At 40.1% G+C, this 21,091-nt stretch overlaps 1 protein-coding gene across 2 annotated transcripts in view; it reads right to left on the bottom strand.

Moving 5' to 3' along the window:
* OGA (O-GlcNAcase) overlaps nucleotides 1-18,951 on the bottom strand; it is a 28,807-nt gene extending 9,856 nt beyond the window's left edge. Inside the window, exons 1-10 of one of the 2 annotated variants that reach the window (XM_070432453.1) lie at nucleotides 18,172-18,951; nucleotides 13,658-13,709; nucleotides 13,150-13,247; nucleotides 11,212-11,342; nucleotides 10,706-10,877; nucleotides 8,968-9,066; nucleotides 7,222-7,506; nucleotides 4,567-4,725; nucleotides 3,497-4,110; nucleotides 2,952-3,126 (exon numbers count right to left, since the gene is read on the bottom strand). In XM_070432453.1, coding sequence (XP_070288554.1) covers nucleotides 2,952-3,126; nucleotides 3,497-4,110; nucleotides 4,567-4,725; nucleotides 7,222-7,506; nucleotides 8,968-9,066; nucleotides 10,706-10,877; nucleotides 11,212-11,342; nucleotides 13,150-13,247; nucleotides 13,658-13,709; nucleotides 18,172-18,370 — 1,984 coding nt within the window. In that variant the 5' untranslated portion in view covers nucleotides 18,371-18,951. The remainder of the gene's footprint in view (nucleotides 1-2,951; nucleotides 3,127-3,496; nucleotides 4,111-4,566; nucleotides 4,726-7,221; nucleotides 7,507-8,967; nucleotides 9,067-10,705; nucleotides 10,878-11,211; nucleotides 11,343-13,149; nucleotides 13,248-13,657; nucleotides 13,710-18,171) is intronic. The other variant, XM_070432452.1, reaches the window with a different exon arrangement.
* Nucleotides 18,952-21,091: the final 2,140 nt, after the last annotated feature.

The following is a 21,091-nucleotide window of genomic DNA, read 5'->3' as shown; positions in this document are numbered from 1 at the left end:
CAATGTTAAGAGTTCTACCCTTTAATTGTTGGAAGGAAAGCAAGTCTCAAATTTGTCTGGGTCAAGTTTATATATTGTCTAGAAATGGCTATAAAAATCAAGTCAGCTGCTTGCTCTGTAGTAAAATTACAGTAATTATAAAGTGAAATGAATGAGACAGATAATGAGACATTTTATTATCACAGCCCATGAAGGAATTAAACCTGTCTGAAGTCACATTTTGAGGAAGGGTACAGGAAAGGGAAAAAGGGGAGAAAAAGGGTTAATCTTGTCAGAAGACTAAGTTCACCAGAATAAAGGAAATTGTTCGTAAGTTAGCCACAATGAGAACAATACATTTTTTTTCTAAAAAAAGACAATCTAAATTCAAACTGGCTAGTAATAATACCAGCCTGACAGAAACTGAGAACTAAGAAGAGCCAACTGATGCTCCTAATTTGTCCAGAACTAAGACATACTTTTCTTAAAAGTATGACAACATCTGGCTCCTCTGATTGGCTATTATAATCTTTGCAGTGCACTGAACAGATGCTTGAAGTAGCAAGGCTTTGAGGTCCAGAAGTCAGCATTAAGGTTTACCACTTCATCACCTTCATATTCACATGCAATAAAGGCAGCTAACAATAGAGATAATTAAAGGCAAATATGTGGAGGCCAAATCAAAATCACCTGCCTAGTCTTCTGACAAGATAAGCAGCGCAACACAGGTCTTTTCCATTTGAAGACAGCATTCTACCTCCTGTTCAAGTTAACAGTCTCATCATCAGTACAAGGTATATAGTGTGCTAGTCAGACAGTCCCAAAGCAAACCAATTTTTTTTTGTTGACAATTCAGGCCCATTAAGAGGTTATATCCAGGTTTGTCATTTTGTAGGGGTAGGGGTATTTTTTTAAAAAACATATAATGTAATATTTGTAAAATAAATATGAATAGGGTCAAAATTTAGGCTATGAAGAGAACCTGCCCCATTCCACAGCTCAGTGTAAATTTACACTGCAGCAAAAAACTGTACCTCTCAAACTTTAAGATCAGCCAATTTCCCCTACCCCCCACTTTGAGACTACAATGTAACTAGCACTTCCAACTATTACAATAAAAAGCTGCATGTACGAAGAGCTGTGTAAATGAAAATATGGTTAATGCCTCAGTCGCTGCGCAAACGTGACTTCAGTTCATATCTACTGCCCTTAAATCTACCTGAGCTACCTCACAGATAGAACCTTTCAATTTAAACTAATTAATCATGACGCGCTGTGAACATCTGCCGCTGTCCATCCAATAGTAGTAGACACTTGTGCTGAGGATTCTCCCATCTGTACACAATGGGGAAGAAGATAATAGAAGTCGTTAGTAATCAAAAGTACTGCACAGCCACATTCTTTAAAGGACTGAATGCCAGCTGGATTGGAGAGAGGAGGAAAACAAAGGGTTCTAATTGGTAACTCCCTGAAATTACTACAGAACCATGAAAATACTCTTTGTCGTGAGCTTTTTGTAAGCTTTTCGAAGATAATCATTTAAAACTAAGATGCTCTGCTTGTACAGCAGCTATCTATATAACTTGAGAAAGCTGCACCATAATTGCACAAAACAGAAGTAAAGCCTGAGAGGAAACAACACAATATCTATATAATCAAGAATTTAATTTTTAATAATTCTTGAATTAAAAGCTGAATATCAAATATTTTAAGATACACATTCTCAAGCTCAATAATCGATTTCAGAGTAGAAATTTAATATTTAAAACCCTACCAGAGTTCATTATAACCCTCTGGCCAGAATCCTGGAAGGCAATTATTGCCATCCAACAACCAACACAGAGGTTTTTCCTGAGCCTAAGAGCAGACATCTATCACAGAAAAGAAGTATCTCTTGGAGCCTTTTAACAAAAGGTAAAAATTCTCTCTTCTACCTGTTGTGCTATATGTAGAGAAACCCAAAGTTCTATATTTTCAAATTAACAATCAGAGACTACTCTTAGCTGCTAATTGTATCACAAGGAAACTTATTTTTTAATATTTAAGAACCCCAAGTATATAGGTAGAAAGTGAGAAATCTCATTGCTACTACTCCTTAATCTAAGCTCACAGTATTTCACACATCTACTTCATAACCAAGACCATGTAACCCATCATATTATTTGTGACTACTATGAAAACTATGACATATCAGTTAGCCTTGCTGCCTGCTGTGTGCTGTATTGTAAGTCCATTACATATTCCTTACAGCTGGAATGATAACCTGGAAATGAAATGAGGTCTCTGGAGAAACTTGGCCATGCTGGTGCTTTTTAACAAGTTTTAACATTAAAAAAAAAAATTACTGTTTTCAAAGGAGACATACAGAAGTCCATTTAATGAACAGAGTTCTTAGGGGACTACAATTCCCATCCCCTGCTAAAACCAATTACTTGGTAGAAAAATAAAGAAAAAGCCATGTGACGTAATACTAAGTAGCACCAGAATAGCCCACCACTAAAGCTCGCATGCGCACAGGGCTGGGAGGATGGCTTCCTCTTGCCAGGCCCCTTAGGTCATTTCAGCAATTGTTCTGTTAAAGGGCATTAATGTTATCAAGACACAGCAAGCAGCAGAGAGCTTACAGAGTCACAATTCATAGTGTCTCATCTCCAAATCAGACAAAAGTGGAATAAAGGGTTCCATCCAGGAAGCATTCAGTCGGAGTAAGTTAAAGTCAGTACTTTCTAACACATTTTCAAGATATTTATGCCGAATTAGCCCAAGGGAGAAAAATCAATGTACTCGATGTATTTACTGAGACTTGTACCTCAAGTCTGCAACAAAGGCTACATGTTTGAAAAAATTCTAGGCAAAGAATTTAAAGATTTGGAAATTTTCAAATTCCCTAAATGTTTTTCTCCTGTGGGATAATGTCTTTTTTTCTTTAAGGGACAATATATCTGAGAAGAGATTATTCCTGGTGCACCTACCTAACCACTGTACAAAAGACTTCACCATAGACATTATACTCTTGATATCCCAAACATAGGAGTACATGTCATAAAGGATTGTCCTGTTGGCACAATTGGAAAGCCGAGTGAACATTCCCATCACTAGTCCACACATTTCTTCAAACTTGGCTGCTCGTGACCGCCATTCTTCAATCTATTGAGAATCAATAAAAAGACTCAACATTTTGCAAGCTTAATAAAATAATCTAGAACAGTTCTAAATTAAGTTGTTTGCTATCAGGTGCCTGCTTAAACTTAGACAAACAATGAAAGTGTGTGTTGACTCAAACTAACAGATATTCCTAAAATAATCAACTTTGACTTTCCTTCATTCCTAACTATAAGGTCAAACTATGGAACTCTATGTACCAGATTTGGTAGAGTGCACATCCACTTTACAGAACATATTTTAAGATCTGGTCAATTTTCTGCCAGTTACCAGTGTACTCGTTTTAATACCTCCTCCGTGTCATCAACATGGGGACCCATTCAAGCTAGAGAAGCAAGTAAGTAAGTACACTCACTTTTTCAGAGTCTTTTCCTTTACAATTGACACTGACAACACTGCTATTTGCTCGAAGCCACTGGAACTCACGTAACATCTGTGCTCCTTTGGGTCCATGCTCATAAGGTAGGTAGAATAGATCAGCAAGTAACTGCAAATCCTCCAGAGTCACTGGTTCTACAGTGTACAAAGGCTTTTCATTTGGAGCTGGCACAAACTGCTCCTTGTTTATCTGTTCATCAGTCTGCATAGGGGCAATATCACTGATGCAGTCTTCCTGCATAGACATCTCTGGGGATTTTGATTCAGCTATGCTCTCTTTATCAGTGTCCATTGGTTTCAATTCCTCTGCCATTTTAGCTTCTACAATTTCAGTTAATATTTGATTGTCATTCTTGTGGTCTGTTTCTTCTTGTTTTTCCACTACCATGTCCATGGGTTCCTCATCTGACTGTTTCTTTTCTTCTTCCTTGGTCAGAACTGTAGATTCACCACTCAAGGCTGCTCCCTGACTCATAATGGGCTCCTGGTAAACCGTTGTAACTACAGTTGTGGCATTTAAAGAAGGCGCCGTAACTAGGGGAGTCCCATCAACTACACTTGCTTTAGCTCCACTGTGTGCAACTTGCCTACCTACAAAAACAAATTGCCACAAAAATAACCAGAATTAGAAACAGAACAAATTAGATCTAGAGACATTTTCTTATCATATCTGAAAGTGGAACCTCAGTTTGAGCTTCCAAATAATATAAGCCCTGAGAAAAGTACAATTTATCTAAAATCACCAGGAAAGTGGAGAAAGAACAGATGATAAACATTCCTAAACATGCCAACACCTATTATCCTCTCGTTTGAAGATCTGCATTTAAAAAGTTAAATAAGTATTCCAAAATAAATATTTTTAAAACAAATTAGCATTCCATCAAGATAACAGCTATTTACAACCAAAAGATTTCAAAAACTTTACTTTTCTCTAGATCCCTAATCATTTTGCTTGGTGGACCTATGGCAAGGCACAGTACAAATGTTCTTTACTTTTTGACTCAACCATGTGATCCAACCCCATTCAAAAAATGGCCCAAAACTCACTGCTGTATTGATGAGGTACTCCAAAATCCTGCAACCATTCTGTTAAAGCTAACTTTAGAGCCATCTGTGGACTATAAAGTACATCAGTTTCAATATCTTCATCACTGCCTTCATTTTCTAACTTTATTTGGATTGATACAGTACTGTCTTCACTGTCAGCTGCAAAAAAAAAACAAACAGTTCTGATTACAAAAGCCTCCTGACAAGGGGGACGAATGCAAAACACTAATTGTTACAGTACAATCAGAGAAGCAAAGAACCAAAACAACAAACCTTAAACATAAAAGTGCAAGACCCTTCACTGAACTTCACCTAGAATAGTCATATAAATGTATTACTAAATGCAAAATCCCAATTGAAATAAAAAAACAATAATTTTAGAATTACTGGAAAAGTCATTCATAAATGCCCAACGAGTACCAATTATTGGAAATGCAAGGTTAAAGGCACTATGCTTTTCATAAAGAAAGCATTCCCTACCCTTCAGGGGCTTATAACTTAATGGATAAATAATTATGAAAAAATAACGGGCAAACTAATTAAGAGCATTGGGGGAAAGAGTAAAAGTGATTAGAGAGTCCACATATGAGCACAAATAATAAGCGAGTAAGAAAGCTCTGAACCAGGAGAGTGGTGGAGAAAATTAAGTATGAACTCTGGGTTGGTATTCAAAACCCTCTATTCTTAGCTATCCTCATTTCCCTTACATGCCCAGTTGGGCTAATGTCTACTTCTCAACATGCTTCATGCCCTGCCTTACAAGAGATAGGAGCTAAGTGCCATGAATACAGAGGAATGGAGATTATATCCCTAATTTTGTGGGGTTTGGTGGGGGAGGGGAGAAGGAAGGTAACAATGACTGAGCTATAAAGGGAGGCATTAATTCAATAAACAGAACTGGAAGCAGGGGTACAGAACTATATACCAAATATATGGTGTTGGGAGATGATTTGATTGTGGGTGGTGGGAACTTAATTCAATATACAGATCATGTATCATAGAAATGTGCTCTTGAAATCTTTATGATCTTATTAACCAGTCACCCCAATTAAAAAAAACCACACACACAACTATGTAACTACCTATCACCAAGCATCACAATGTGGCATTTCCATATCCCCAAATGAGCCAAAATTCAAATAACTTTGAATATTCAGTGTCCAGTGTTTCCACCTACAGACCACCAACCCTTCAATGCCCAGCAAACTCTACTCATACTTTGACCTAGTTTAAGTATCCCCTCCTCTATTAAACTGTTTCTTACCACCAAATTTGCTTATCAAAAATAATCACTCTCTCCCTCTGTGTTCCTACAGCACTTTGTAGGTAATTATTTCAGCACTTACCATATTATAAGTACAGCTGCCAATATATTTTATACAACACCAGACTATGTTTTTCAAAATTAGGGAATACTTTATTTTTTGTACCCTTAGTGCTGGGAAGATACACTTTGCCACACAATAGGTATTTAAATGTTAATGACCCTCCAAGTAACAAAAATAAGATGATCCACTGCCTGTCAGATGTTACTTGTGACACAGACATGTCCCATATCTTTAAGGACAAGAATGAGGACATGTCCAGATTTCAGTTTCTGTCTTTGGTGGGGGACATAGCCATGGAGTAGCATCCTTTTGGGAGAAGCCAGTGATCCCAGCTCAACCTGAGGCCTCCTGAGACCCTGAGAAACAATAAGTGTCTCCTCTCCCCAGAAAAAAAAATGTTGAGTAAATAAGTATCAGCATTCTCTTACTTGGAAATCAATTAGAAATTTTTCATAAATAAAAAATCAGTAATCCAACATTTAAAAAATGAGAACATGGCCCTAACCAGTTTGGCTCAGTGGATAGAGCCTGTGGACTGAAGGGTCCCAGGTTTGATTCCAGTCAAGGGCATGTACCTTGGTTGCAGCACATCCCCAGTAGGGGGTGTGCAGGAGGCAGCTGATCCATCTTTCTCTCTCATCGATGTTTCTAACTCTCTATCCTTTTCCCTTCCTCTCTGTAAAAAGTCAATAAAATATATATTAAAAAAAATGAGAATATGTTCATTAAGCTGAATCTAAAGTAACTCAGCCCTAGCCGGTTTGGCTCAATAGAGCGTTGGCCTGCGAACTGAAGGGTCCTGGGTTCGATTCCGATCAAGGGCACATGCCTGGGTTGCGGGCTCCATCCCCAGTGGGGGGCATGCAGGCGGCAGCTGATCATGATTCTCTCATCATTGATGTTTCTCTCTCTCTCCCCTCACTTCCTCTCTGAAATCAATAAAAATATATTTAAAAATTTAAAAAATAAAGTAACTCAGATAAGAATATCTAGTCATCTAAAATATCCCATTAATAAAATCACCTAAAAACATAAACTAAATCAGAATTCTAAGGATAACATAACACTAAAAGACTAGTCAGTCTAGTAGTCAAAGCTTAAGTGACATTTTAAAAACAAAAACCTGAGGCCAAGAGGTTATTAGGTAACTTGCCCAAAGCCACTCAGCCCTTCTTTTACCATATATGTACACATCTCATTCATAGGACTAAATCACACACCTTTAAAAAACCTCTTAAACTATGACAACAAATGAACACTTACTTGCCAATGCCTCTAGTTAACCCCAGCTCTTCTCCCAAGGTCAAGGGTTAAGTAGTATACTTACTCATTACTACATCTTTTCTCACTCCATTCATGTTTGATTTGTACCAGGTGGCAAGGGTATGGATAGCAACATAGTTGGCTTCAAATTCGCAATTTGGATTAGTCAGGACTCCTTTTAACCGTGGGATGAGTTCTGTGGATCTTCCTTTGTATGGGCCCAGAAATAGTCTCTTCTGATCGTAATCATTAGCATGAATGTTATCCCAGATTACAGGAGCTCTCTTAATAATCTTAGAAACCTCTTCGATGGACTCTACTGGAATTTCTTTAGAAACAACTTTGGGACCTAGAAATAATGACGTTTTATTAAAAAACCCTCACACATGGTTCTTCAAAATACACCGCATACAACATTTTACTGTTTTTTCTTTGTTATATGTATACTTTCTAACAATTTTTCTCTTTATTCTTTTTAATTGATTTGAGAGAAAGAAACATCAATTTGTTCTTTCACTTATTTATGCATTCATTGGTTGCGTCTTGAATATGCCCTGACCAGAGATCAAACCTGCAACACTCTAGCCAACTTATCTACCAGGCCAGGGCTAACAATTTTTCTTTTTAAAGCAACACAGCAGCCCTAGCTGGCTTGGCTCAGTGGATAGAGCGTCAGCCTGTGGACCGAAGGGTCCCAGGTTCGATTCCAGCCAAGGGCACATGCCTGGGTTGCGGGCTCGATCCCCAGTGGAGGGCATGCAGGCGGCAGCCAATCAATGATTCTCTCTCATCATTGATGTTTCTATCTCTCCTTCTCCCTTCCTCTCTGAAATCAATGAAGAAATATATTTAAAATAGAAATAAATAAATAACACAGTAGTATATCTTTTTACTCAGTTTTATTCACCTTCCCACCCCAATATTTCTTCTGATTTCTAGAAATAGAATTAGTCAAAAGGTATGAATATTTAAGGTTTGGGCAAGCTTCCTCAAACTGTATGCTAATGAGAAACAGTTTTTTTATGTAAGCAATTTCTTTTTCCAATATAATATAGTATATCCTTAATTAGACCCCAATTAATCTAAACTCTAGGACAGTGATGGCGAACCTTTTGAGCTCGGCATGTCAGCATTTTGAAAAACCCTAACTTAACTCTGGTGCCGTGTCACATATAGAAATTTTTTGATATTTGCAACCATAGTAAAACAAAGACTTATATTTTTGTTATTTATTTTGCATATTTAAATGCCATTTAACAAAGAAAAATCAACCAAAAAAATGAGTTCGCGTGTCACCTCTGACACGCGTGTCATAGGTTCACCATCACTGCTCTAGGAGGATTTCTGACCTTAATTCTTAGAATGAAAGCTAATATAGCTTGCTGATTACTAGCTATCAATCTAGCATGACAGCTTTCATTTTATATAACAAAACGGTCTCCTAGGGCTGGGATCAATACCCTTTAGCCCAGTTCCCATACATCTATTATTTAGTAGTAAATGATATTTAGGTTCACTGGAAATCCTCAAAGATGTTTCTTTTACTAAGAGTGAATAGTTTATAAAAAGAAAATTTTAATAACAAAATTTTCTGGTTAAGGCTCAGTTTTTAAGAAGTATCCAATTGGGGGGCGTGGAGAGTGAAGGCTGGGGCTGGGGGCAGGCTGGGAGAGGACAATGGGGGGGTGGGGAACAGATGTAATATTTTCAACAATAAAGAATTTTAAAAAATTATCCAATTAACCCGAACAACCAACTTCTCTAGGTCCTAGTTAATGCAAGTATCACTGTATAAATCTTAAAGACTTACCTGTCCAAAGCACCTCAATTCCAGGTAGAAGCTTTTCACCCACAGTCCTTAAATAAGGAGACTGAGACACATTTGGATAACAGAAAGTGCCACAATATTCTGCATGTAAGGGGGAACATTAGTAAAATAGTTAGGAGTGAAATGGTCATGAGTTTTTAAATGGGAAAAATATGTCTACTAATTCTAAATTCTTCTCATCGAAATGATAAAAGGCCTCCATTGTCATGCTCCAAAGGAAGTAAATGCAAATGGGAAGTTCATTTAAGAATCAACTCATTTTTTTAAAAAGTCAATTCATAAAACCTAATATTCTTCCTCCAATATTAGAGTACAGATCAATCCTATGATCACAAAAGTTTATGCAGAAATAATTTAAGACTTTAGCATTTTCTACATAATTCTGACTTGTCTCCATTTTCTGAGTTACAATCAGAGGCCAAATAGACTGAATTGATAATATTGTAACAAAGAATGCAACATTATGCTCATGGCTATTAGTACTCAACTGCAACTAAATTATAATTTAGAGTGAATTAAGTTAATTCCCAGTATAATCTTATTGAACATTATTTGAGTACTCATGTATTATCAGACCACCAAGATAAGGTTACTGGTTCACAATACCCCAGACAGACAGACACACAAAGTTAAATAAATTGTCTAAAATTTCTTAGAACTTATTTATCTCTTCCTGAATAAGAAGTTAATTCTTGGGAAAATTTCTTATAAGCTGAATTTTAAGAGGCAATTAAAAGAGACTAAAACATTTTCAATGGAAGGAACCAGGAAAGGAAGGAGGGGAGGAAAAAGGGAAAAAATTATTAAGCTTTCTATGCTGACTTCTGAAAGTAAGAGCTTAGTTGGGAATGGGAGGAATGATAAAGGACAGAGATATATGGGCAAAAAAAGGAAGAAGCAGGAAGAAATGAGAAATTACTAAATTAAAAGCTATGTAAATGTGTTTTTTTCTAATTTTCATTTTGATAATATTAGAAATCCTGAAAATGTAATGTCCATATACAGTAGCTCCCCCTTATCTGCTGGGGGATATGTTCCAAGCCCCCAGTGGATGCCTAAAACCTCAGATGGTACTGAACCCTATATATACTATGTTTTTTCCTATACATACAAACCTATGATAGTTAAATTTATAAATTAGGCACAGTAAGAGATTAACAACTAATAATAGAACAATTATAACAATATATTGCACTAAGTGTGAATGTGGTCTCTCACAATACCTTATTGTACTGTGCACGCCTTTTCACTTAAAGGAAGCACTTTACAGCATCTCTTTGGCATATCTGAACTGCCAGCATCAATACTCTTGCACTTTGGGGCCATTATTAAGTAAAATAAGGATTACCTGACCACAAGCACTGCAATGCCTCAACAGTCAATCTGACAACCAAACAGCTAAATGACTAGTAAGTGGGTAACATAATATTTTCCAACTGTGGTTGACCCTGGGTAACTGAAACTGCAGAAATCGAAAACATGGATAAGGGGGGACTACTGTACTTCTAGTACTACAAATACATAAAATCTTTTGCCTATTCAGTTATCATTTATTAGGTCCTAAAATTTCTCCAGTTTAAGACCTTGAGAAATATCTTCTAGAAAAAGAATTTCTATCTTTATACACCCAAGGGAGGGGGTACAGCACAATGAAGCCCAAACATGGTCCTTTGAAAGTTATGTATTTCAAGACTAAATATAAAGCTATTATATACAATACCTGTGGGACAGAAGAGGAAAGTTTCTGGCTCTCCTAGGTACTGATAAATTTCATTTGTGATGGAGACCTGAGCGTGAGCGAAAGAACTGAATACCTCTTTATCTGCTGCACACATATTATGGTCAATATCATCAAAAAGCAAGGCAAATGACCTGCACCCAAACTGAGAAACCTAGGGAAAGAAAAAAACAGGAGGCCTTACCAGCTCATCTTAGAGTAAAAAATATAGAATTCCAAAAATTAAAGTATATACCTAATAGTTATATTTAAAAGTCACTTGTAAGCATTCTTTTAAGAAAGTTCTTATGCAAAATGAAGTCTGAGAAGCACTGATACCTCCAGTAAACTTTAGAAAATACCCTTCTATCAAAAGCATTAAAATAAAAAATCTGTACAGAAACAAAAAGTATGAACTTGGTTTCCTTTTAACATCATAAAAGCAACACAGAAAACTTAGTTTCAGGTACTGATTCAGGAAAAAAGAATGAAAAAGTTAAGGAAGTTACCTGGTCAAGTTTGCGTTTCAATGTAGATATTTCCTTGGGATTAGAAAAGGTAATATCCAATCCAGGTGAGATAGCATAGATGAACTCTATCTCATATTCCCGTGCAGCAGAGATGAGAGTCATAAGTTGTTCTAAAGAACAGAGTCCATGTTTTTAGAAAGCAGCACAGAAAACTAAAAGAACCTCACCTTTTGATTGAAGAGGTCACTTTCTCCAATTTACAATGAGTTAAGAAAGGAAATCCCTTAATTTCACAAAATTGTTATGTTCAATGTGACAATAAAAAGAAAAATGTTTTCTTAAAATACAGGGTTAAGTGATGGCCTTAACAATCCTGCCCCCTCATCTTTGTAACTATAGTAAAAATATTCATTACAGATTTTAAGTTTTTAAAAAATGCTACAGTTTTCCTATATAAACTGAAATACTATTGCACAACACAGAATATATCTTTAAATAAGTTTCAGTGGTATCTCAAAATACATATTGATTATGGATCACATTAAAGTTCATTACCAGCATCTCCAGAAAACAATTAAGTTGAAGACATTTATATAAAGTAGTAAACAACACTCAATGGAAATGGGATTAAGTTTTAATTGCTTCTTCATAATTTAAGAAAACTTTCTGTCTTTAGTGCCTTGGCTGGGCTCTATAACCAAACATCTTGTTTTACATATGTATATCATTTAATTCCAAGTATGAAAATGTTTCCCCATTCACTCAAGTCGCCCTATAAAAGCACCATTTGTCACCCTAGCCGGTTTGCCTCAATGGGTAGAGCATCAGCCTGCAGACTGAAGGGTCCCGGGTTAGATTCTGGCCAAGAGCAAATGCCAGGGTTGCGGGCTCAATCCCCAGTGTGGGGCATGCAGGAGGCAGCCAATCAATGATTCTATCTCATCATTGATGTTTCTATCTCTCTCCCCCTCTCCCTTCCTCTCTGAAATCAATAAAAATATATTTAAAAAAAAAAGAACAGCCCTAACCGGTTTGGCTCAGCGGATAGAGCATTGGCCTTCGGACTCAACGGTCCCAGGTTCGATTCCGGTCAAGGGCATGTACCTTGGTTGCGGGCACATCCCCAGTGGGGAGTGTGCAGGAGGCAGCTGTTTGATGTTTCTCTTTCATTGATGTTTCTAACTCTCTATCCCTCTCCCTTTCTTTCTGTAAAAATCAATAAAATATATTAAATAAAAAAAAAAGAACAAAGCCATTCTCTTATTTAAAAAAAAAAAAGCACCATTTATCTAATTTACAAGGAGGTTTTGTGATATACTACTTTATTTATGAATTTTATATAACTAACTCAACATAAAAACACATATAAGGACAGTTTGAGATTGCTTTTCACTTCAGTACAGGCCTGGACTCTGGTGAGGTCTTTATTTTAAATAAAGACAGGACCAGTAATAGTAATCAAGTAGTCAAGACCAAAACATACTTAAGCCTAAAGCAGAAGGATCAATAATACTGATCCTATCTTTATTTAAAATGTTGGTATTTTGTTAATGGATTTTTTTGTTGCATTAACTTTGGTTTTAAAAAATTGCATGAAATATTATTTATCCCCCGATTTTGTTTTTGAATCACATAACATTTGTGTCCAAGATGGGTGCCTCACTTGCCTGGCTCCAGGCATACCCCTACTTCAGCACCCTTTCATCCAGCAGCCCACTATTTAGACCACTGGCAGAAGTTAAAATGTACAATTTATGACCACAGAACAGATGGAGTCAGACTAGCATACCCACGAATAACACCACGGCTATGCACAGTTAGCACTAGTCTTTTAATCTGCACTAACTCATGTAGTTACCAAATAGAACTACCTACAAAGTGAAAAAATACTTCATAAAATTCTTGTACCACTATATTAAAAATATAGCTGTTTTCTTCACATATTCTAAATTTATGGATAAAAAAGAAAAAGATTACCAGCTTCCTCCACTGAATACATCTCTCGCCAAAACATCCTATGTTTGTAGTCGTCTTTTGGGGCATACAGGTATGTATTTAATTCCCATTTCTGGAGCCTTAAGGGGAAAGAAAATGGCATTATGTATAAACAGGCACATGCATAGGCTGTAAATCTCATTTTTCCCCCTTTATTGAAGCATCTCTTAAAAAGCTAATAATATTCTGGGAAGTAGCTTTTAACCTTTTTGTAATCCAGTAGAATTGTAAAAAATATTACAACAAATGTCAGCATATTAAACAATCTTAACTAAAAACACAACTACTCCAAATGAGGCAGTTGAAGCCCAAAATATATTTAGCTTCCCCAGGGAAGTCTGAAAACCAATGGCCTAAGTTTAGAAGAGGTAAAAGACCAAGTTCTACAACTGAGAAATCATCAAATTGCATCTAGCTTCTTGTTAGTATTTCTTCAAACAAAAGGAAATGTTAATGATCTAAGACTCTCCATCATAAAATAAAAATTTACCTTCTAAAGAGTTCTTTTCTCTGTTCCATAACCCAAGGTCTTCCATAAAATCCTGGATTCAAAGTAAGAATGAAATTATTTTCAAGTTTCAAAATGCATTAAACTGTTTGAGAAAAAGCAGGTTACAAAACAAACAATACAATCCCATTTTTTAAAAAAATGTGTACAATTATACCAAAATCTGAAGGGTATTTAGTAAGTAAAACATTAAGGTGTCTTTGGGTGGTGATATTATAGAGGAATTTTTATTCCCTTTTTGTTGGGATAAATTTTCTGATTTTTCTACCAGGAACACATCTATAATAATAAAAGCGTGAAATGCTAATTAGACCAGACATCCTTCCGGATAACCTTCCAGATGAAGCCGGGGCTCCTAGGGAAGCTCGGGTCCCAGGTGCAGGAGGGAAGCAGGTGCTGGCAGCTGAGGAAAGGAAGGCCTACTCTTGCACAAATTTCGTGCATCGAGCCTCTAGTTATTTATAAAGTCATTTAAAAACAGCAAAAGAGCTCTAGCTGGTTTGGCTCAGTAGATAGAGCATCAGCCTCTGGATTGAAGGGTTCTGAGTTCAAGTCCAGTCAAGGGCACATGCTCGGGTTGCTGGCTCCATCCCCAGTGGGGGGCATGCAGGAGGCAGCCGATCAATGTTTCTCTCTCATCATTGATGTTTCTATCTCCCTCTCCCTTCTTTTATGACAGCAGTTCTCAACCTGTGGGTCGCGACCCCTTTGGGGGTCAAACGACCCTTTCATAGGCGTCGCCTAAGACCATCGGAAAACATATATAATTACATATTATTTTTGTGATTAATCACTATACTTTAATTATGTTCAATTTGTAACAATGAAAATACATCCTGCATATCAGATATTTACATGACGATTCATAACAGTAGCAAAATTACAGTTATGAAGTAGCAACGAAAATAATTTTATAGTTGGGGGTCACCACAACATGAGGAACTGTATTAAAGGGTTGCGGCATTAGGAAGGTTGAGAACCACTGCTTTATGAGATCAATAAAAATATATTAAAAAACAAACAAACAGCAAAACAGTCCTGGTTGGTGTAGCTCAGTTGGTGGGCATCATCGTGGACACCAAAAGGTTGCTAGTTGGATTCCCCATCAGGGCACATGCCTGGGTTGTGAGCTTGGTCCCTGCTAGGGGGCGTGCAGGAGGCACTGATATTGATGTTTCCCTCTCACATTTTCACATTGATATTTCTCCCTCTCCCCTCCTCTCTCTCTAAAAATCAATTTAAAAATCTTTTAAAAACAAAACATAAAAACAGCTAAACACTGTCTCTTTTTACTTCCAGAAAAAAACCAAATATATTTAAATCTAACTTTTAAAAAAATTATCTCAATCTTACAATGGGGGAAAGAGAAGCAAAGTAACCCAAAATTGCTATTAACAACAATTACTACTTAGGAGGGGAGTTAAACTGCTTTTAGAGGAGGAAGGGGAGATAATAAGTAAGGTGGGTGCATTAAGAACAGAATTAGAAAAGAATCTGACTGACCTAATTTTATCATCAAAATTTTCAAAGTTCCTGATATAAAAGGAACCCCAAAAAAACCACCTTAAACTATATTCACAACAAATTCAACAATGGAACTGGCCCAAACAGGAAGCTCTCAAGCAATCTCAATTCCAGAGGAAAGGTTTGAACAACTGATTATTCAAGAATATTACTTGCTCCAGTGTGTCCCAGGTAGGGAGCAAAGCACTAGTAATGCACATTACAGGAATCAAATTTGCAGGCTGATGACTTTAGTGGTATAAGCACCAAACTGGTATTGGAGCTCAATGTTGTGCTTATCACACTTTACAAATTTGCCTAACCTTTATTTTCCACCTCTCTCAGTCTATACATCTGCAAGAAATTAGGACAACCTCTCAGAAGTACCATGAAGAAGGTTAAAATTGCATTTTGAATACAAAATGGTCTACACACACACACACACAGTCTACCTACCTATGAGACTAACTTAAAACCGAAATTTTTGAAATTAAACTCCAATATCTAGACAAGATGGTTACTCTGCACCACAAACATGGACAATGACAGACCCTCCCCCGCCAAAAAAAATTCATTAAATACAATGTAACAAACTAGCATTTTCAATCTTGACAATCCAGTGTTACCCTCTTACAGGTGATCACCCTCTTAAGGCGATCTTGCTTAACAGTAGGTAAATTTTATACAAATCTTTAGAGCTTTCCTAGAACACTTAACATTATCATTTTTCTCTTAAAGGATTATGCATTAAAATCACTTTAAAGCTGCCTCAATATAATAAAGAATCATTGTCAGAAACCCTAACTTTGCTCTTGGAATGTCAGGTTGGTTTTGGTTAACTGGCACCAGAAAGCGGAAGCAGTGCTATTACACAGGAGTTAAAACCAACAAAGGAAACAAAAAAGGAATTCTGATAACACCTACAGTATTTCTATCCCAGTTCATTTTAGGGAGAGTGCCAACTTACAGGTACAAAAAAACAACTATTAGGTGCTTCGTAGCCACCAAGAAAATATAGGAGGGAATGGGACACAGGTGGGACAACACATAAGAGACAAGAAAACTCTATTCTCTAAGAATAGTTCACTCTCAATACCATTCTGAAGAACAAACCAACTTATTCAAACTACAACAATCGTTTATGTAATTACTGAAGGCAAGTTTCCTTAGACTCACTCTAGTCCGGCCGTGGGCAAACTAGAAATGAATAAAACTAAAAAAAAAAAGACCGTACCCTTTTATGTAATGATGTTTACTTTGAATTTACATTAGTTCACACAAACACTCCATCCATGCTTTTGTTCCGGCCCTCCGGTCCAGTTTAAGAACCCATTGTGGCCCTCGAGTCAAAAAGTTTGCCCACCCCTGGTCTAGTCTAAGATTTCTGCATCCTCCAGCACTCCTTCAACGCCAGTCAAATACAAAAGTAGTTTTCCATTCTGTCTTCCCCCAAACGCTGTATGTTAACTTGGAACTGTTTCCCTCCTTACTGAAAATCAGTCTGTTCTCCCCTACAATTTACCTAGAACACAGTAACTGTCCCCCATCTTTCAAATGAACACACTATGCCAGCAAATTGCAACTGGTGTGGGACAAGAATTTTTAAAACATAACAGCCAACACAATAGCTATCCGGTATGAATTAATCAAAACTATCCCTATTTTTGTTTTTGTCAGATTGGCCAAAAAAAAAAAAATGTATTTTTTAGTGTACTGCAGATTTTCAGTAATTAGTTTATATGTGCCATGAGATGAAAAAGGCTGAAAAATCGCTGCTGTATACCGATCACACTGATACTAAGAGGGCAACAATCCTTCCTTTTCCATGCCTTTTTGGCTTTTTATAGACTAATTTTTATGCACTTTTACTCCTATACATACCATTATAGACAGGATAGAATAAAGCAGACAGTTAGGAAACCCTGGGTCAGCGAAAATACTTCAGTAACTCAAATACATTTGTACATGCTGTACTCGAGGAAACAGTAACAATGTAACTGATGGAGGCTTCCACACAGCACATACTGCCGAATATGTGTCCATTATATTAATAAATTGTGATACAACGTGTTCTGTCATTTCCCCCAACTACCAAAAAAAGTCCATCGTTCCCTTCAGCGGTTCTCAACCTGTGGGTCGCGACCCCTTTGGGGGTCAACGGCCCTTTCACAGGGGTCGCCTAAGACCATCGGAAAACACATATATAGTTACATATTGTTTTTGTGATTAATCACTATGCTTTAATTATGTTCAATTTGTAACAATGAAATTGGGGGTCACCACAACATGAGGAACTGCACTAAAGGGTCGCGGCATTAGAAAGGTTGAGAACCACTGCTTTAAATGGAAGTGGGAAGGGAGGCCTCGAGAAGGGCATTTTAAAACCACGTCTGCAGTCACTAAGTTAAAATTCCGAATCTCAGATATTAAAATGAAAGCTTCTTCCCTCGGGGGCAAAGCACAATGGTTGGCAAGGGGCAACTTCCTAGGCTGCACAAGAACCTTCGAAGGGTGGGGGGTGGGGATGACCGGCCAGCAAAGAAGAATTCCAAGCTAAAAGGAAAGAGTGACACCATGGGCCTACTGTGCTTCCCTCCACCCCAGGAGGACAGCAGGCAGACGGGGGCGGGTTATTTTCTCCCAAGAGCAACTAACATCCCAAGAAACAAGCATGGATGAAGCACAACCCGGAGCCCAGCACCAGGCTCCCGCCGACGCCTCCGCCGGAGAACGCCTGGCTCCCAGCCCGCGGCGGGTGGGGTCGGGCTTCCTTGCCGGAGGGAATTCGACGCCATTGAGGAACCAGAGGGGAGACTGGCCCACCTTCCCGCTCTCGCCTGGGTTAGCAGGGTCCAATTCCAAAACCAGGGTTCTGAGCCGCCCGGCACCGCCGCCCCCCTCCCCCACCAGGACAGAACCTGTGAGTCCCGGGGCGAGGCGGGGGGTGGGGGGGTGGGGGGACGCTCCCGCCCGGCCCGCGCCAGAACGCTCACCTTCCACCACGCCGCACAGGAACTTGCGGGCCCCGCCTGCCGCCCCGGACACCGCAGCTCCCCCGGCGCCGGCCGGGCTGTCTTCTCCGGGGGCCGGAGCTGCCGGGGGCTCCAACGATGCCCCCGCGGAGGTGGCAGGGTTGGCGTTGAGCTCGTTCTCCCGCTCCTCCAGCGCCGCCTGGCTCTCCTTCTGCACCATCTTCCTGCCCGCGACCGCCGCCACCGCTACGGGTCCTCCTCGGCCTCCGAGTGCTGGGCCCCCGGCCCAGAGCCCTGGACAGGGCCTCGGCTCCCAGTGCTCGCCGCGCCGGCTCCGGCCCTTCCCCCTCCGCCCTTCCCCCCTCCCACGCCGCAGGGACCCGGATGCCCGGATGAGAAGGGCGGCGGCACCAGAGCGAGCCCTTTGTCAGCTGCAGCCTCAGCCTCAGCTGCGGAGCGGGAGGCCTCTGCCGAGAGCGAAGCTGCACCTCTCGTTCCCTGGAGGCGGCTGGCAAAAGCTGCTTTCCTCCTTCTCCGTTAGCCTCGGCTGCCGGCCCTACAAGCTTACTTCTTCCGCTGTTTCCCCCCGAAACCCCGAGATCTCTCCTGCCGCTGCCTCTACCACCAGCTTCCTGTTTATCCGCACTGCGCCTGCGCCGGAGACCGGCTCAGACCGGTCGCCTCAGCCCGGCTCCCCCTCCTAGTGTCGGGCCAGCCTATTGCGCTGCATCCGGCAGGGAGATTGGGAGCCCAGGCGGCGCGCAGGGCGGGAGGGAATGAAAGCTGCAGGATGTACCACTGATGGTCGCCACCCTCCAGGACGAGCCGGGCGCCCAGGGACGGACCAGCACCCCACCCCAGGAAAGGCAATGTGGGAGGGGGCTGCAGCCGACGGGGCAATTGGGAAAAGGGGAAGAGAGCTGTTTACTCTCTCAGTGCGCAGGCGCGAGCGCGAAGCCTCTGGTTCTTAAAGACGTAGGAGGGCACTGACCTACTTCTGTTGGGGTTCTTCTCAGGGGTGGGTTCATGGCGACGGCCTGACACAGACTCGGTTCTGCGAAGACCACACTTCACGGTGCTCAGCTAACCCCTGTGTCTTGAATCATTTTCCTCTACCCCAGCTTGGCGCTAACCCCTTGGAAAGATCCGATCGTTCGTTCCTTCATTCCGCAGACACCTACGGAGCTCGCCGCGCGCTGGGTGCTGGGCTCTCGGGCCACTATGAGCTCACAGCATGGTGGCGGAGACAAAGTACACACACAGTCCCCATACAGAGTGCAGAGAAGGGGCTGATGGCATCCTCTTTGGGGGAGAGGCAGTGGCCGTGATGGTTTTGTGTTTTGAGTTGGATGTTAAAGGATGAGGAGTTAACCAGAGTGAGTACTGAAGAAGGGAGAACGCCCCAGGCAAAGGAAGCAGAGTACAAATGTAGGGAAGGGTGAAAGCGGGGGGGGGGGGGGGGGGGGGGGGGTAGGAATGAATTGTGAGTGAGAAGTGAGATCCCTTGGGCCTCAGCATAAACATCAGTTCCTTGGGGAAGCCTTCCCTTCGCCCTAGGCGGGCCTGGATCCCCTTGCTGTGTGTTCTTAGAGCTCCCTGTAGCTCTGTCAGAATGCACTGGACATTTATGTAGAGAAATCTGTCCCAAGGTGGGAGGTAGAAATGTGGAATAAGCACCTCAGTCTCATTCTGATTACTAAGGCTTGGTATTGTCCACCTTCCACTTCAGTTTCATATTTGACTCCTCCGGTGGTAGCTCAACTTGTAGCTCTGAGGACTCTTACAGCCCATGTTCTTTTTATTCCGGGAGTGTTGAGATTGGGGTTAAGGGAAGGCATTTTCTTAGGGGGTTTCCTGTGATAACAACTGGGAGTCATAAGCAGCTTCTGTGGATACTGTGATCACTTGGGGGACCTGGGACTCTCATTCCAGCTGACCCCAGCCTTTAGTCTCATGACACTTTACTCTTTGCCTCACACCTCACACCATGATATCTGCTAGCAAGTCAGTAGCCACAGTTTCATCTCTCCACAGTCCAGACTCGGGTCTGTGGCCCAGGCAAGATCCACTTTCCATATCTGTATCTCTCAAACTTGAAGGGTAGTTCTTGCTACACACTTTCTCTCCATACCACACTTACAATAGGAATCAAAATTTAATAGGCCTGTGATAAATATCTGTGGGTAAATGAAATAGGGCCCTGCTCTCACAGAGTGTACATTCTAGTTGAGGAAACAGGCCATAATAAATTCAATACACACACAGGAACTCAGTTTGTGATAAGTAATATGAACGGAAGAAATTGAGGGAGGTGATAAAAAGTAACCACCACAAGGAGGGGCTACTTTAGTGGAAGAATAAGTAGTGATCCAGGTGAGTAATGACCGGGGCTTCGACTAGGGGACAGCAGTGGAGATAGAGAGGCGGTACACCTTTGGTGGTTGATTAAAAGGGGGGAAGAGGAAGAGGAAGAAATGAAGAATTCTCAACTAGATGAGCAACTAGGTGGATGGTGTCATTTACTGAAATGGGGAAGACTTGGAAGGCATGAATCAAAGTTCCATTTTGAACATGTTAAGTTTGAACATTTCAGGTCCACATGAATATGTCAAATAGATCATTCTGGAGCTATGAACTCAGGAGTCCTCTGCATATAAATGAAGCCATGGGGTTTACTGTGATTTGGAGAAGAGGCTCAAGTCTGAGCTGTGGGGCCCAATGTTGTTTAGAATTCCAGTTGAGAAGGATGAGTCTGCAGGGGGAGGAGTCAGAAGGGTCATCCAGAAATGTAAGAGAAAAACCAGGAAGTATAAAATACTGGAAGGCAGGAAAGGAGGGTGTTTTGAGATGGAGCAGCTGACAACATTCAGAGTCTGACCAATGGCTAGAAAAAAATCAGAATGCCAACCTGTTTTTTTCTGGTTCCCATTGGTGTGCTCTG

Source organism: Myotis yumanensis, unplaced genomic scaffold, assembly GCF_028538775.1.
Source record: "Myotis yumanensis isolate MYYU_CA2020_CCGP unplaced genomic scaffold, mMyoYum1.0.hap1 SCAF_13, whole genome shotgun sequence".
Classification (NCBI taxonomy): Eukaryota; Metazoa; Chordata; class Mammalia; order Chiroptera; family Vespertilionidae; genus Myotis; species Myotis yumanensis.
Note: the sequence above shows the minus strand (reverse complement) of the source record. Positions and strands in the feature narration are given on the sequence as shown.